General features: G+C 43.8%; 1 protein-coding gene across 1 annotated transcript; it reads right to left on the bottom strand.

Annotated features, from left to right (window-relative positions):
* Positions 1 to 10,009: 10,009 nt before the first annotated feature.
* On the bottom strand, positions 10,010 to 12,016 carry LOC102669688 (uncharacterized). The gene has a single exon (XM_006586484.1). The coding sequence runs from the start codon at positions 12,014 to 12,016 to the stop codon at positions 10,010 to 10,012; it is 2,007 nt and encodes a 668-aa protein (XP_006586547.1).
* Positions 12,017 to 18,300: the final 6,284 nt, after the last annotated feature.

Genomic DNA, 18,300 nt, shown 5'->3' with positions numbered 1-18,300 from the left:
ATGCCAATGGGCATGCTATGGCCAGAAAAATCCTTAGGGCCGGTTATTACTGGCTCACTATGGAAAGCGATTGCTGCGCTCATGTAAGGAAGTGTCATAAATGTCAGGCATACGCGGACAATGTCAATGTTCCGCCACATCCTCTGAATGTTATGTCCGCTCCTTGGCCTTTTTCCATGTGGGGAATAGATGTCATTGGGGCCATCGAACCCAAAGCGTCGAATGGTCACCGCTTCATTCTTGTGGCGATAGATTACTTCACCAAATGGGTCGAAGCGGCTTCTTATACTAATGTCACGAGGAGTGTGGTAGTCAGATTCATAAAGAGGAGTTGATTTGTCGATACGGACTCCCAGGAAGATCATTACTGACAATGGCACCAATCTGAACAACAAGATGATGCAGGAAATGTGCGAGGATTTCAAGATCCAGCATCATAACTCCACCCCTTATCGGCCAAAGATGAATGGGGCTGTAGAGGCTGCGAATAAAAATATTAAGAAGATTGTTCAGAAGATGACAGTGTCATACAAAGATTGGCATGAGATGTTGCCTTTCGCCCTACACGGATATAGAACCTCGGTACGAACTTCTACTGGGGCAACGCCGTATTCCTTGGTTTATGGGATGGAAGCAGTACTCCCATTTGAGGTAGAGGTTCCTTCTCAGAGGATAATAGCGGAGTCAGGCCTAGAAGAGTCAGAGTGGGCTCAAGCACGCTACGACCAACTCAATCTTATTGAAGGTAAGCGTTTGACAGCCATGAGCCATGGGCGTCTGTATCAACGAAGGATAAAGAATGCATTCGACAAGAAGGTACGCCCGCGCAAGTTCAACGAGGGGGACCTCGTGCTGAAGAAGATGTCCCACGCTGTTAAGGATAATCGAGGCAAGTGGGCCCCGAATTATGAAGGACCTTTCGTGGTGAAAAGAGCTTTTTCTGGGGGTGCTCTGATACTCACCCACATGGATGGCGAGGAGCTGCCCTCGCCCGTGAACTCCGATGTAGTTAAACGATATTACGCTTGAAGTCTGGGGCAATCGAGAGGACCGTTGCATGTTTTTATTTCTGAGTTTTTCTCGTTCTTCTTGGTTTCCTCTAGGGATTCCCATTCACTGTACTTGTCTCGTTTCTTTGAAAAGAAAAGATGGGTGAGGTTTCAGTCCTCCCTTTGGTTTCAAACCTTTTAGTTTGTTATAACCTGAGCCCTCTTCGCTCGGTTCATGGGGTGCCCCAAAGCTTATTTAAAATTGAATCTAACCAGCCTTCACTAAGAAAATCATCGCATTAGAAACATTCATACATGCACATGCACATGCATATCTTGTGGTAGCAGGAGCAGAATCGTCTCAGGCCACGGTCAGAAGTCAAGACAAGTCAATGGCAGAAATCAACCAAGGTAAGACGATGACCGGTCACGATTGGCCGCGTATTGTTTGTCTCCTACTTGCAGGTACTTAGGGATGGAGGCAAATGGAGGATAGGGTCACGGCCGACCGTCGTCCCTTCCCGGCGCTAGACAAGCAGAGAACGTCGCTGCAAGGCAGCCCAGTATCCTTTGAATTCAAGTATTTTTACTATTTTTGTTTTAAATAAGTAATGACGCCTATTCTAACTTAAGTAGGTTCAAGTAGGCAAACGCTAACCATAAGGGGGGGAGGCATGGTTAATGTCCAAAAAAAAAAATGCAGGTTAGCTCGCCTGGGCGAGCAACCCCTGCATTCAAAATATAAAAACGAGGGAGGGGAACTTTTTGTATCCAAAAACTCCCCCCCCCCCTCATTCAAAAGAGAGAACTCACGAAGGCTTGCGGTTTTTGCTCCCTAAGCCACTTTTGGTTGCATTTTGCTTTCATTTTTGGTGTTTCTACTCACTCCAACAAGTAAGTATTCAATCCTTGAGTTTTTTGCTTCCCATTGAGTATTTTCTTCATCTTTTGGTGCTCTAAATTGTGAGAACGTGCTTATATTTGTGGGCAGTTTTGGGTTGTTTTTATGCTTGATTTTTGAGTTGAGGATTTGAATGAGAAGGCCTTAGGCCTATGTTGTGTTCTGAAGCAATGGGGCATGCCACATTGCCCCCATTCTCTTGCAATTTATGTCCAAACGTGCGCCCACCAAGTGCTCGGTGAAATGCCCCAACGATATATGAATATGTTTTGCAAAATTGGGATGGTGGGACTGTTTTATGTATGTAGAGACAGCATAGGAGATTCAAAATAGGTACCCAAATGCAATTCAAGCTTAGGAACCCAAACTTTAGCTTTAATGCAAGAAAACATACTCATGGCTAGGAACCCAAAATTTGGTTTTAGAATTAGAAAAGCATGAAAATTAGGACTTGCTTGCGAGAGTTTTTCTCGAATTGGTTTGCCCCATGATTGATACTTTGCACCTAGGTAACGTGGAAATGCTTTCAATGGTATGTATATATAGGTAAATATAAGGGGCATGAAATTCTTTGCCAAGTGTGAATGATTATTTTCCTAAATGGATGTATTATAGCATGGAATTCTCTTTTGAATGCAAGTGTGTGTAGGATGTAATTAGCTTGCCAACATGAATAAATGTGAGTGAAACAATAAAATTTGTATGATATATATTTCAAATATATGTAGGTAGTTTGTAATAGCAAATGTTTAGGATATAAATTAGGTGTGAATTTTGACGCAATGCCTTGAGCGTAAGAATGTATGTTCTTTTCAAATGCATATATGTGTGTGACAATTAGAATGTGTTGGATGGCCTCTATGTTGATATAAATGGTAGGATATTCCACACGTACGCGTGTGCATAAATAGATTACATGAGTTCGTTCTAAAATCAGAGGGATTAGCATGACATTTTTTGCGTTAAGATAAGCATTATCTTGTAAAATTAACTTCCAAATGTTGGCTTTCGCAGGAAATGGCCCCAAGGAAGCTTGCCTCAAAGAGATCCAGGAAGGATAAAGCGGCTGAAGGAACCAGTTCCGCTCCCGAATATGACAGCCACCGTTTTAGGAGCGCTGAGCACCAACATCGCTTCGAGGCCATCAAGGGATGGTCATTTCTCCGGGAACGACGCGTCCAGCTCAGGGACAACGAGTATACCGACTTCTAGGAGGAGATAGTTCACCGGTGGTGGGCATCACTGGTTACCCCCATGGCCAAGTTCGACCCAGACATAGTCCTCGAATTTTATGCCAATGCTTGGCCTATAGAGGAGGGCGTGCGAGATATGCGATCCTGGGTGAGGGGTCAGTGGATCCCGTTCGATGCGGATGCTCTCAGCCAGTTCCTGGGATACCCTTTAGTGCTGGAGGAGGGCCAGGAATGCGAATATGGCCAAAGGAGGAACCGGTCCGACGGGTTTGATGAGGAGGCCATCGCCCAGTTGCTATGTATACCGGGGCAGGATTTTGCCCGGACTGCTGCTGGAAGACGGGTGCGGATCATGCGCACCAACATGACCACCCTGACTCAAATCTGGATGACTTTGCTGCTCAGCAACATCCAACCCAGCGATCATAATTCCGACCTCCCCCTACCGAAGTGTCAGCTGGTGTACGCCATCCTGACACGGATGAGCATTCACGTGGCTCAGTTAATCGTTGATGCCATCTATCTATTTGCAGGTATGGCGCCTACCAGGCACCCTCTGGACCCGGATAAGTCCAACAGGGCCCTGGGATTTCCCGCTTTGATCACAGGACTCTGCCAGTCGTTTGGAGTCCCCGTCGCACCTAGCAAGGTGATTCGGCCGCCCATCACCCGAGCTTTGATTGAGAAGTATTGCACGCAGAGACAGGCCCAGGGGGATGCTCCGCAAGCCGCAGACGTGCCGCCACCTCATCAGGCTGGCCCAGCTGGATCATTTGATACGGAGCAGTATTTGCGGAATTTGGTTCGCCAGCAGGTGGCCAACCACTGGGCGCATGTACAGACCCATGATTGTCTTTACCAGTTGAGCCTTAGCCTGCAGAGCCAGGGTTTTACTTCTTTTCCGTGCCCTACTCCGGATCAGTTCAGGGCAGAGGTCGCATGGCCCGGAGATTGGCCAGAGGCCAGCAGAGGCACCAGCAGAGGCTCCCGACGAGGCAGATGAGGCCCGCGAGGACGAGGAGATGACCGATTTACTTGATTTCTTAGGAGGGAGCGGAGCCACATGATTGGGAGATCCCTTGATCCGTATTTCTTTTTTGTTTCCATTTTTTCCTGTTACATATCATCTTATTTTTGTTTGACTAAGGGACTAACGTTTGTTTCGTGTTGATTGACTTTTGTTTTGTACATACATATCGTTTGAGTTGTTACGTCAGTACTTGTTTCGTTGTTGTCAATAGTGTTTGTAGAAATTTGGAATCGCGTAGAATTTTTTCATTTAGGAACGTCGTCCTAAAAATAAAATGAACCAAAATCATGATAAAAAAGAAAGAATTGTTGTGAATAAAATGTCTACGTATATGAAGAAAAAGAAAAATGTTTATATATATATATATATATATATATATATATATATATATATATATATATATATATATATATATATATATGTATGTAAAAGGAAAATGTGTATAGAAGGTTTTTGTGTGTGTAAGTGATGCGTGGAGAGAAATTCTTGTGTGTGTGAACAACGGATGTATATAAAGAAACTTTTGTATGAACCATAGGTGTGCGTTGGAGAAAAACGAAAAAGATCTTTGAATATAAATAGGGTTTGACCGTGTGACGTAAAGAGAGAGAGTTCCAATGCGTATACAGAAAAAGTTTGTCATGTATAAGAGTGTAGATATACAAAGAAAAATTTCTTCATAGAGGACCATAGGTGTATAATTTTGTGAATATATAAAAATGAAACAAAAAGGAAAAAGAAAGAAAGACCGCGAAGGTCGACATGTTATAGTTAAGAAGTATAAATCATTCGTAAAGAGCAAACGTATCTTCTGGAAACAAGGGACTGACACTAAGAGTTTATTTTCCGGAATAACCGAGATAAGAATGGATGAATTCATTGAACTGATGAAAGAACATAACTTGGAAACGTTGGGTCTGTTTGTGTAAATTCCCAACCGTAGTATCACAATGCCATAAATGGGATGCTTGAGTACCCACCTGGCTGTAGCCATGACTAATTTTGCACGTTGTTTCCAAATCATCATTGTCGCGCGTGCCTTATGGAATAATATGGAGGTTCAGCCCAAGACCGACACCTTGACACCCAAATTTGTTTGCCCAGATATCAAGATTGGTTTCCCACAATAAAAAGCCCCATGGAGACACAAACTTAGACTCTTTTGAACCTTGGCCTATCAAAAGAAACCTCATCCTTTCCCCCGAAGCAAAGGACAGCGGAATCTCCTCAAGGGAGAGCGAATAGAATGCTAAAACCTGATTTCCCAAAGAAAGAAAAGGAAGAAATAGAAAGAAAGGAAAAGAAAAAAAAAATGAAAACAAAAGGAAAAGAAGGATTCCCGATCAAAGGTCGGGAGAAAGTAAAAAAGGAAAAGATCGGAGGAAAACAGAATAATTCTCGATCAATGAAAGAAAGAGAACAAAAAATCTTCAGACCAGATGAATTGTCAGCAAGATAAGTGACTGCCGGGAAAGGAAGACCCATTTTTCGGTGTCTCTTCCTTTCGAATTGCCGTTCTCGACTGGCGATATCCCGCCCCACATAAAAGGAAAAGACCAAAACACTCAGCTTTCTCTCCAAAAACACTACCCTCAAGGAAATCCTATTGGTCCATGATCGTACGTTTGATCTTTGATTCGATAGGAAATCGTGTGCAAAATAAAGTCATGGTGTAGTTATGGTTTGGGAATAGGGTGAAACACTTGCCTGTGTGAGTTTTTTATACACTATGAGTGATTTATTTTCAGCTTAGCCCGATGTTTCCCCTGCATGTTCATTTAAAAGCTAAATGTTGACATCCTGCCCTTCATTTTCGGGTACAAGGAAGATTACACTTGGCATGAATATATTGTTTCTCTAAGATATGGTGCTCTCGCGAATGATTTATTTTTTCTTTGCAAAAAGCATGTTCGCCTTTTTAGGTGGAAAAACCCGATGGACCGTTCGGTCCTGCCAACAAATCTTATTTGGAGACCCATGAATTGATTGTCTAGCGTTGTTCATGCGTCCTCCACCATCGAGTCTGGAGCCTCGCGAATTGATTGCCTAGCGCTGTTCGCCAATTCTCCATTCTCCAATCTTATTCGGAGACCCATGAATTGATTGCCTAGCGCTGTTCATGCGTCCTCCACCATCGAGTCTGGAGCCCCGCGAATTGATTGCCTAGCGCTGTTCGCAAATTCTCCATTCTCCAATCTTATTCGGAGACCCATGAATTGATTTCCTAGCGCTGTTCATGCGTCCTCCACCATCGAGTCTGGAGTCCCGCGAATTGATTGCCTAGCGCTGTTCGCCAATTCTCCATTCTCCAATCTTATTCGGAGACCCATGAATTGATTGCCTAGCGCTGTTCATGCGTCCTCCACCATCGAGTCTGGAGCCCCGCAAATTGATTGCCTAGCGTTGTTCGCCAATTCTCCATTCTCAATCTTATTCGGAGACCCATGAATTGATTGCCTAGCGCTGTTCATGCGTCCTCCACCATCGAGTCTGGAGCCCCGCGAATTGATTGCCTAGCGCTGTTCGCCAATTCTCCATTCTCCAATCTTATTCGGAGACCCATGAATTAATTGCCTAGCGCTGTTCATGCGTCCTCCACCATCGAGTCTGGAGCCCCGCGAATTGATTGCCTAGCGCTGTTCGCCAATTCTCCATTCACCAATCTTATTCGGAGACCCATGAATTAATTGCCTAGCGCTGTTCATGTGTCCTCCACCATCGAGTCTGGAGCCCCGCGAATTGATTGCCTAGCGCTGTTCGCCAATTCTCCATTCTCCAATCTTATTCGAAGACCCATGAATTGATTGCCTAGCGCTGTTCATGCGTCCTCCACCATCGAGTCTGGAGCCCCGCGAATTGATTGCCTAGCGTTGTTCGCCAATTATCCATTCTCCAATCTTATTCGGAGACCCATGAATTGATTGCCTAGCGCTGTTCGCCAATTCTCCATTCTCAATCTTATTCGGAGACCCGTGAATTGATTGCTTAGTGCTGTTCGCCAATTCTCCATTCTCCAATCTTATTCGGAGCCCCATGAATTGCGTTTTCGTTCATGCATCCTCCACCCAAAGAGTTTAGAGTTATGCCTCGTGATTGACTAGTGAGGACCCTCTAGTGCAATCCTCCATTCTCCAGAGTTTTTCATCGTCAAGGGCGGATCCTCTTGACTGGGAAATGTGATCTTTGTTATTTTCCCGATTGATTCCTTTGCCAAATGTGTATATGTATATTATATTTGTTGTTCTTGTTGTTGTTTGTATTTTGTTTTGTGTTGTGCAGGAAAAAAAAGAAGGAATAGAGACGAGAGTCGTCATGGACTAATCACGGAAAGGGCAAGACGGACGAAATCAGTGTCTTATCTTTGCTTTCCTCTTATCTATGATAAAAGGTAAGTAAAGAGGGGCAACTGTCATACCCTAATTTCGTCCGGGGATTATTACTTGATGGCATGCAACCTTTGGTTGGCCGCTTTGAGATACTTGGCATCCTTTGTTGCACAATATGTGAAGTCCCGAGACGTGTCGGAAATCAAAAGGAAGCAGGCTTACGCGATCCGTGAAATTCCGTAATGTGGCAGAAATCGAAAAGAGGTGTTTTTGCGCAATCCGTGAGTTTCCGTAACTTCTTCGAAAGCTAAAAAAGAGTAAATACATAATCCGTAAGGATTCGTAACCTTGCGGAAGGAAAATAAGTATCGTTACGAAATTCGTAAAGTTTCGTAACGTTACGGAAAAAGAATTACCAAAAAAAGTAAAGGGGGTGCATTTAGTAAAAGGGGGGTACAAATAGCAATCATGCCCACTTGGGCCTTCCAGTTTCTTCCTCCAAAAGGCGGTTGCTTCTGGAGGAAGCAACCTTGCTCGCCTGGGCGAGCTGGGTGGCAAGCTCCTCCCCTATTTTGCTATAAATAGGGGAAGGAGTGAAGAGGAAAGGGGTTCAGCCTTCTTGGCACTTCTTATTCTCTCGAAATTGCTGAGGAAAATTGTTTCCGTGAAGAAAATCCAAGCCGAGGCACTTCCGTAACGTTTCCGTAACGTTTCCGTGAGTAATTACGCGAAGATTTTCAACCGTTCTTCGACATTCATCGTTCGTTCTTCGTTTTCTTCAGTCTTCAACTGGTAAGTACCTCAAACCGAGCTTTTCAATTCATTCTATGTACCCGTGGTGGTCCCCATTTTGTTTCATGTATTTTTATTCTCATTTTCATTTACTTTCCGTACCCCCTTTGGACGTGCTTCAGTCATTTATTTAAGTCATTTCTCGCCTAATCAAAAAATAAAATAAATTTTCACCGATCATTTGATTTGTAATATCCGTTAATTTCTTTTAAAATGAATTTCGACCGTTCGATCGTACCATAACCACGTTGGAAATCAAAAAAGAGGTAAAATAATAATATAATAATCAAAAAATACCTTTTAGTAAAATAAAGCGAAAAATCAATCGGACGTTTTCTCTTTGGGATTTCTCATTCTTAATCGAATTGACTAATAACTAAAGTGAAACTAAGGCTAAAATCAACTCGCCTAGTCAAGCTCGTCCACAAAAAAGGTCACTAAATGGGGTTTGAAAGTTTATCATTTCAGTTTCCCTATCAAGTAAATGGATCATTTTTAAGGTCCAACGCCTTAAAATGATCACATTTCAAGTAAAAAGAATCATTTGATTCACTCTTAAGAAAGAACTACGTAGGTCTGATTTCCTCTTCGATGGAGGGTACGTAGGAGCAAGAGCCCTGCTTTTGTCGACCTCAAAAATAAAAAGAAAATAAAAGTTAAGATAACACAATTTCCACAATTCTAAAAAATACGTTGTTGTCCTTCGAGACAAACGTAAGAGGTGCTAATACCTTCCTCAAACGTAAATACAACTCCCGAACTTAGAATTTTCATTTTGACCGGTTTCCTTTGGTTTTTCCGACGTTTTCCACAAATAAACGTTGGTGGCGACTCCGCGCATCTTTCCTCCTTTGGAAAGCGCACCCGTGAGCCTCGCCTCGCTCGCCCGCAAAAGGGCATGTTGCGACAGGGACGTATCAAAAGGTTGTATATTTATAATTGCTGGAACATTAAAGAAAAAGGTATGCCTAACAAAAGAAGCAGATCCTAAAGACTAGGCCCAGCAATAGGGTTCAAACTACTGGATTACATTGGATTTGACACCGAACTCTTCAATTCGAAACCCGGGGAGCACGGCTGCACCCAACTTGGCTACTCTTGGTCGGTTTCTTCGTCTAGCACATCAACTTGATTCTTATGCATCCACCCCGCACTGACAAATCTTTTTCTAATGTGGCAGATATGGACCCTCTCCATCTGTGGTCCCCGCCCTTGTAAATGGGCTAGGCTTCTTTCCTTCCTTTCTAAGGCGACCCTTCTCTTGTCGGCATGTGTAGGCTCATAACCTAGACCAAACCTTCCACGGTTTTCAACAAACCTCACCAAGCTTGTCGTGTCATCACCATTCTGGCCTAAACCCATTCTGAGCTCATACCCATCCCTTAACATAACTCGGGCCACCATCAAGGAGGCACCAGATAGATGTGGTTGCACCGGAGGAGCCTCCACATAAACATTGTTCATAATTTCTAGTGCTTGAAAAGATGTTTCCAATGACTTTTCCGCAGCTTCCACATAGGGTGAAGAGAATGGACAACTCACTAGTATATCTTCTTCCCCTGAAACTATAATCAGCTGTCCTTCCATCACAAACTTCAATTTCTGGTGCAACATTGACGGGACCACCCTAACAGAATGGATCCAAGGTCGACCCAGCAGGCAACTGTAAGCGGGATTTATGTCCATCACTTGGAAGGTTATTTGGCACATGTGTGGCCCAATTTTAATCGGGAGATCGATCTCTCCTCTCACGTCACTCCGGCTACCATCAAAAGCCCTTACCACCATGGAGTTGGCCTCATGTGCGATGCGTCAAATGGCAGCTTATCCAATGTAGTTTTGGGCATGACGTTGAGGGAAGAGCCATTGTCAATGAGTACTTTGGCCACTATGTGGTCCATGCATTTGACGAACACGTGCAAAGCCTTGTTGTGCCCCCTGCCCTCAACTGGTATCTCCTCGTCGGCAAAAGTTAGGTAATTGTTGGCAGTGATGTTGTTGACTATTCCCCCGAAGCCCTCTACTGATATGTCTTGCGCTACATGGGGATCATTCAAAATTTTGACCAACAACGCCCGATGAGGCTCGGAGTTCATGAGCAACCCTAATAGAGAGATCCTAACTGGAGTTTTGTTCAATTGCTCAATCACTTTGAACTCACTCTGTTGAATGATTCTTAGAAATTCAGTCACCTCCTCAGCTGATATCTCTCTTTTGCTAAAGTCGTTTCCTTTCTCTGTCATTTTTCCAACAAGGATCTCGTCATTTGCGATCAGGCCTGCCCTCTCCCACTCACCTATATCTGCCTTCGCCTTCCCCTTGTCTTTTGACCTTGCCGGTAGTTCAGGAGCAGCGAAAATACGAACACTACGAGTCATGCCACTCGTACCGAAAATATTTGTAATCTTAGCAGATGGCCTCTCATTCCCAACACGTATGATAGACGCGTCCTGCCTTCCATCGGGCCTTTGTACACCATATTTCCATGGTACTGCCTTGTCACTCTTATAAAGGAAGGGTGTAGGCGTCTTTGCTGTAAAGGGCTGGAAGCCTCGGAGCCTCTGAGTGGTAATGTCCCTGGTGAAATGGATTACCAAAGGCTTAGGCATACTCGGGTTTTTGTCACACGATTGCATGCATACCTCCTCTTCCTCCTTCTTTGCGCTACAAATTTCAATTTGCCCCCTGCTTATCATTCCCTGCAACAGCTCCTCAGCTATTGGGCATGTTTCCATATTGTGCGATGCCCCTGGATGCATCAAGCATGGATCTCCTCTGTCACTGTCAAGGTCAACTATACCGGCCTCGCGCAATGCTTCCAGTATGAACCGCCTGGAAGTCGACACATCCCCTATCCGCTTCAGCCCTCGAGACTCCCATTCTTCGACTGCGTTCATAGACGAGCCTCCATGATTGGCAAGTGGATTAGTCCTCACATTCAGACTATTCTCTTGAAATGTTAGCCATCCAGCATCAATCAAGCTTTGTACTTTATGCTTGAGGGCTACACACTGCTCGATAGAGTGCCCCAGGACACCACCATGATAGGTGCATGTGGCATTGGGATTATACAATTGTGAAAATGGAGGTGGATAGACCTTTCCCGAGCTCACCATAGCCATTTGGTTGTTGAGCAAGGATGGCAGCAGGTCGGCATACAACATCGGTATCAGGGTGAACTTCGCAGGTTTTCTTTCTGGCAAGTTCCTTCTTGGGTTGGTGTTTGTATTGGGGTTGGGATTTCCAGACGGTTGGGGTTGTGCAGGGAATGAACTTTGTGGGTAATGTTGGGGAGGTCTTTGTGGTTGAGTGGGCATTCTAGGTTGGATGGGCGTCGGACAGGGAGGAGATCCAATATTGGCTGAGTAATTGTATTGGTGCCGGGGATATTGGTACATGGGGTTGTGAGGGGTTTGTTGGGAATTTAGCCATGTGGGAGTTGTGGTTACAGTATGGGCATCTCCTTCCTTTTTCTTAGCTCCACCTGTTCTAGTCCTCTTATTGCCAGCACTTGTTGAAGCAACATAATTGAATTTGCCCCTTCTTAGACCTACCTCAATCCTTTCACCCACAAATATCAGATCCGCGAAAATTGAGGGCATGTACCCCACCATCTTCTCGTAGTAGAACACAGGTAAAGTGTCTACTATCATTGTTATCATTTCTCTTTCCATCATTGGGGGCACTACTTGAGTCGCCAAATCCCTCCACCTCTGGGCATATTCCTTGAAGGACTCATGCTCCGTTTTGCACATGTTTTGCAATTGCATTCTATCCAGGGCCATATTGAAATTGTACTGGTACTATCAGATCAAGGCAGCCATTAGGTCTTTCCAAGAATGGATCCGGGAAGATTCCATATTAGTGTACCAAGTGATAGCTGCCTCGGCCAAACTTTCTCGAAAAAAATACATCAAGAGTTTTTCATCCTTCGCGTGTGCCCCCATCTTCCGGCAATACATCTTCAAGTGGTTCTTGGGGCAAGTAGTCCCCTTATATTTGTCAAATTCTGGCACCTTGAACTTTAGAGAAATGATGAGGTCGGGTACTAGGCATAGTTCCCCCATGTCGGCAAAAGGGTAGTCCCCACCTCCTTCAATGGTCCTCAGCCTTTCTTCTAGGTGAAAAATTTATCCCTTTCCACCATGGCAAGAGGCAGACTTCCCACCGAAAAATGAATGGTTGTAGTTGTGGTTGTGGGCGATACTAAGGGCCCCCCATAGTGTTTGGCTGGGGTATGCCACCAAATGCTTACCCCTCAGCGGTATATCCGGGGTATGGCTCGAAGTCAGCCAGAGCAAGGTCTCAGGGTACCTCATGTGTCTCCCCCATGGGTTGAGCGACATGTGCGTGCCCAGACTGAGGTTGTTGGCTCTTAGGGGGTATGGGAGCGGAGTGGTTGATGTTCTCCTCGGGCACATGCACAACACTGGGTGGTGCTTAGTTGGGAGGCAGGCTATACGGTGGGAAAGGATGCTTGCTCTCGACTTGCACAAAATGGGGGCTGACCGTACTTCCCAATGCTTCCCATCCTTGACCTATCATATCTGAGACTGGATGACTTACTTAATTCACACCAAACGGGTGAGTCGGATCTACCTCAGTGGCGACACTTGTAGTGGCAACTGCAGCCGGGTTGACCTCCATCATTTTCCTCATGCTCATCATGGCCTACATCATGGTAGTCATTTGGTCTTTCATGGCCTCCATGTCGGCCTTTATCTATTCCTGAACTTCCTTTATCTCGCTCATGATTTTAGCCTTGGCACGTGTTTGGTAAGGGTGTCGTAAAGTGCATTAGTTCTTTTTTGTTACTATGGTTACTTTTTGATGATGACAATGACTATTAAAAATAAAATGCAATGAGTAATGCAACAACTGGATAAACGTGAATGCATGACAATGATAAGTCGCTGAAGTATTGAATTCACACAGAACATTTCGTAGAACATAGGGTCAAATCAAATCCTATTTTCATTAAAACAACATGGTTCATCACATCTTGTTAGAGTCAAAGCATAAATACAACACAGACGCCTCAGTGACTCCTAATTATGTGGGTCATTAGTTCGGCTATGTGTTGTCAGTAATCAAAAAGATCGTGAACTTCGTCAGGAGCTGAGTACGTGTCAGCCACTGCCTTGGCTCTGGCCAATAACCTTGGAAGCTCAACTCTCATTCAGAGTGAGAGCGAATCTATTCATCCATTTCATGGCTTCCCCGTGCAATAACTCTATCACCCTCTTTCTCGCTTCCCTTTCAATCTACAGAGCCGATACCTTTTCCTGTTCATCTGCCCATGACTAGCAGCTAGGTTCACCTTCTCCTTATATTGATCAATGATTATCAACATATTCTCTTCTGTTTTGCTCTACTCTTCCATCAAACTTCTCTTCTACCTTTGACAAGCCTTTAACTTGTCCTCTAACACCATGCTTTCGATCCTTGATTTGTCCCTCTCAGCCTTTCTAAGCTTGAGCTCGTTACTGCTACCCCACAGAGCCCTTCGAAACTTGTTCCTGCTCCATTCTTCCTTTTGGGCCCTTTTTGTTTCCCGCTCTAACGCTTCAGTCGTGGTCATGTTGACATCTTTCATCTCATCACACTCTTTCTTGACCCTAGTGATTGTCGTCTTCAACTTCTCTTTCACCACTCTTGTCTTTTCGAGTTCTACCTTCAAAGCATGCACTTCTTCACTTTCCTCAAGAACTTCAACCTCTTTCCCACTTAGACTTTTTTGCTTTGGGAGCCAAGTTATCCCTCGCGTTTTAGACTTAAACCACTTGTGATAGCTGCCGATGACGCCATTGCTACTTCCCCTAAGCTCCTTATCTTTTCTTCCCACTCTATTCCATGCTTTATGGATTTTCTAAAGTATCTTCGCATTAGCTTCATTGAAACCTCGCGCGATGAAAGGCGTGATGATTTCCTCTGATGGCACACCTCTCATAGGGTAGCCTAACTATCTTATGGCCAACACAGGATTATAATTAATACAACCTCTCATCCCCATCAAGGGTACATTTGGGAATCCCTCACATGAGCATAACACTCTTGCCCCTCCTTCTTTCCACCGTGGGAACCAACTAATGACACTCCCGTCATGTTTGCCAAGAGTTCTTCCCAATTTGTTTTACCCTTTTCGGAGCACATGCGATGACCCTGTAGGGGACAGACATATCTACCTTCATGATAAAAAAACATGGGATACCAACCATACATAAAGAGTAGGCGTACAACAGACAATTCTTGCACTGCTATTCTCACATCTCAAGTCGAATGTATCGTATACATCTGCAAAACCAACGATGACCAGGCTTTCCTTGTTGTGGTTATAAGCAAGAAAGGCGTCGACTGTCGCTAGATCCACCAACCCGACTACATTCGGGAATAGTACCGTCTCAAACACTAGCAGAGCTAATATGTCGATGAATGTTGCCCATTCTCCTTTGCTGGCCAGAGCTTCCGCCTTCTCCTCTAAGCGCTTCCTTGGTATCCCTGCCACTCCATTCCTATTTTGCTTCACTCGGTCTAGCTCTTGTTTTGAGATCCTGACCACTTTTTCTATTCTTGCCATAGAAGGATAGAATCCAGAAAAAAGGTATGGCTTCCTTCCCCCTAGCAGACATCCTAAGATCCCTTCAAACTCCTCTATGGTTGGTGCTAACTGAAAGTCCCTAAAAGTGAAGCATAAGAGTGATTGGTCGTAGTATTGAGTGAGAGATGCGATGGCTTCAATGGACACTTCTATCATCGCCAGATCCTAGATCTTCTCGTTTGCCTTGCTGAAGGCTTTACGTTGAACTTGATCCATCTGCTGCCCTAGTTTTCGCAAGCTGGCTAGCTCTAGATTCTTGACTTTGACATGATAGAACCTTTTTTTAAAAGGTGGCACTTGGTTCGACCCCATATTTGCGAGAATAAAAAATCTGACGAACAATACTTCAACACCCTATCATAGAGGAGATATGATGAATGCATCAGGGCATGGCTATGCTATGCATGACAAACGTATTTATCAAATGATGTAAGACGCCTGAAATACCATCTTTTCTTATCCACAATGCATTGGGCATCATGGTTTGTTTGCAATTATTATCATGGTACCCAATGCATGCAATTAAGAAAGCGCTGCAGACTTTCACGCTTCTTTGTGACTTTGACAACGAAAAAGAATGCAAGGCATAAGTCACAATACAGAGGAAGTATGCATTAGTGAACATAATGACTAATGGCAACAAAAGGTATATGGTTGGTAGCACAAAGAGACATGCTAGACGAATGAGCATGATAACATAATGACTTAATGCGCAATGTCACTTGTGAACATAATAAAGGTAAACACAGGAATGATGTATACTATTACGACATATAAAGATATGCATGACAAGATCAAGGAAACAAGACATAATGAGTTTGTTCTATGTCCCTAGTTTAGGATCCTAATGGAAGAGATCAAAAGTTCACTATTCGGTGATAACCCCTAAGGGTAGTTGTATGTAACTTTCAAGGTTTCTAGAGATATCATCCTCTTTGATAACAACATTGTGGTGGTAGGGACTACCAGCGACAATGCATCATCAAAAAAGGAAAACTCAATATGAGGCTTCACTGTTATCAAGCGAGTCGGAGACCCAACATGACCAAAGATCGACCTCCACAGACTCGGGTATAGGGCCTAATACCTCAATGTGTGTGCAAAGGTGTAGGCGCCATGTGTGCATAGAACAAACAAATATTTCTAACTACGAATGTAATAGATAGATAGACACATAAAAAAACACAGTAACATAGCAAGGGTTATATACAAATATGGACAAAACAAAAGATAAAAGGGAAAAGGGAACATAAATAAAGTAGAAGTCACGATAAAAATATTGCACACTGATCAAATGGCCTAACTCACACAGAATCCCCAGTGGAGTTGTCATCTTTCGCAACCTACCCTTCGGCGGGAGGGCGAGGCGAACGACCAAAGGTGCGTCTTCTAAAAAATAAAATGCGCGGGAGTCTCCACCAACGTTTATTCGAGGAAAATGTTAGAAAAACCAAAAAGAGGTCTGTGAATTTTGAAAATAAGGGTTTGGGAGTTGTTTACGCACGGGGAAGGTATTAGCACTCCACGCGTTCGTCACAAGGGACGACAGCCTTTAATCGAGTGTGCGTAACGTGACTTCAAAATTATTTACTTTTCCCTTTTTACGTTTATTTTTATTTTTTTGGGGTCGACAAGGGGACTGTCTTTGCTCCTATGTATCCTCAGGTGCGATGAGCAATTCAGACCTACATACTTCTTTAAAGCGAGAAAGTTGTGTGTTGAATTGGTTTTAGGCTTTTGAAAGATTTATTTTTATTACCGAGATCAAAAATAGGTCGTTAAGGCGTCGGACCATGAATGATCTCAAGTGGCTTTGATGGAGAGAAAATTCAGTTATATGTTGGTTTTGTCTTGGTTTTGTTTATTAACTTTCAATCTCTTTAAAAGATGACTTACATCGCTAATGATCGGTTAAGATTAAACTTTGCAAAAAGAAAAAAGATTACCGATGATAGAAGAAGGAGATGAATATGCACAAAATCACAAAGGGGACCCCTAAGGGTGCATAGATCATATTCAAATCCTTAAAAACAAACACTAATCGAATGACAAACGAAGAACACGGAGCGAGAAATGGCGCAGGGATTGATCACAGTCGTGATTCGGTAGCGCCTCGGCCTTGTTTCCTCTTCTTTCTTCTTCTTCTTCTCTCTTATTTTTCTCAATTTCTCTCAATGTTGAATGTTGGAACCCCTTCCTCAGCTCCCCTTCATGCATATTTATAGAAAAAAGGGCACTTGGGACAATGGTAGCTCACCCAAGCGAGTTGAGACTTACTCTTGAAGTAACTGGCTCACCCAGGCGAGCCAGTTCCTTCATCCTGAAGTCTTTTGAGGGCCCAAGTGAGCCAGAGGCTAGCCTGGGCGAGCTAGGGTCCAGAAAACTCAGTAAAAATACCTTTTTGCCCCTCCTTTTTGGTATCTTTCGCATTCCTGGTTAAAACATTGAACGATCTTTCGTCTTGTGCGGTAACTAGTGTCGAACAACCCAGTTTGGCTAGCGAGAATCAAAACATCAGTGAATGACAGTCCCCGGACGAAATTAGGGTCTGGCAGTGACCATGCCATATTGCGTGATAGGACTCAAATTCCTACAAAAAGAAGTTTTTTGGAGCTCACATCACAGGATGCTTTGTTGGCACAGAATAAGCTATTGGCTAAACAGCTTGAATCACTCACTAAGACTTTAAGTAAACTGCCAACATAGTTGCATGCAGCCCAGCCTACTCATTCAGCAGTCATGCAAGTTGGACGCTGCAACATATGTGAGGGGCCTCATGATTCTGGTGCATGTATGACTCGAGATGATTCATCCAAGGAGGTTAATTACATGGCAAATCATAATAGGCAAGCATCTCATCCAGGTGGCTACGCATGATATCAGCAAGGGGGAAATTTTCCTCATAATCTAGGTCAAGGTTGGTGGTCACATCCTGGAAATCAGTTCAATAAAGACCAAGGGGGTTCATCTAATCGACCTCCCAACCAAAGGCCTAATCTGTATGAGCGGACCACCAAATTAGAAGACACGCTGACTCAATTTATGTAGGTTTCTATGTCTAATCATAAGAGCACTGAGTCGGCGATAAAAAATCTGGAGATTCAAGTGGGATAGTTGGCTAAGAAGTTAGTAGAAAAATCCTCTGGGAATTTTGGAGCAAACACAGAGAAAAATCCAAAGGAGGAGTGTAAGGTTATGATTACTAGAAGTTAGAGGAGGATGCTAGTAGGAAGAGAGAGTAAAAACAATAAGGGAGAGCTAGAAGTGGAAGAAAAACAAGAGGAAGAAGGAGAGCATATGAGAGAAAAAGAAATAAGTGAGATGGAGGAAGTAAAAGATGAGGAGAAAAATAAAAAGTGAGATACCGAAGGAGTGGAGAGGGAAGAGACTGGAGAGAGGAGGACTAAAAGTGAGTTGGCTAGAGAGAGAAAAATAGAGGCAGTCCCCACCCAAGTTAAGGAAGCTCCATAC

This window comes from Glycine max, chromosome 8 (assembly GCF_000004515.6).
Source record: "Glycine max cultivar Williams 82 chromosome 8, Glycine_max_v4.0, whole genome shotgun sequence".
In the NCBI taxonomy this organism is placed as follows: domain Eukaryota; kingdom Viridiplantae; phylum Streptophyta; class Magnoliopsida; order Fabales; family Fabaceae; genus Glycine; species Glycine max.
This window is presented reverse-complemented; position numbering and strand designations above follow the sequence as displayed.

What these genes read in the sequence shown, in the direction of transcription:
- LOC102669688 (XM_006586484.1), bottom strand. Translation starts at nt 12,016, where the DNA reads ATGGCCCTGGATAGAATGCAATTGCAAAACATGTGCAAAACGGAGCAT.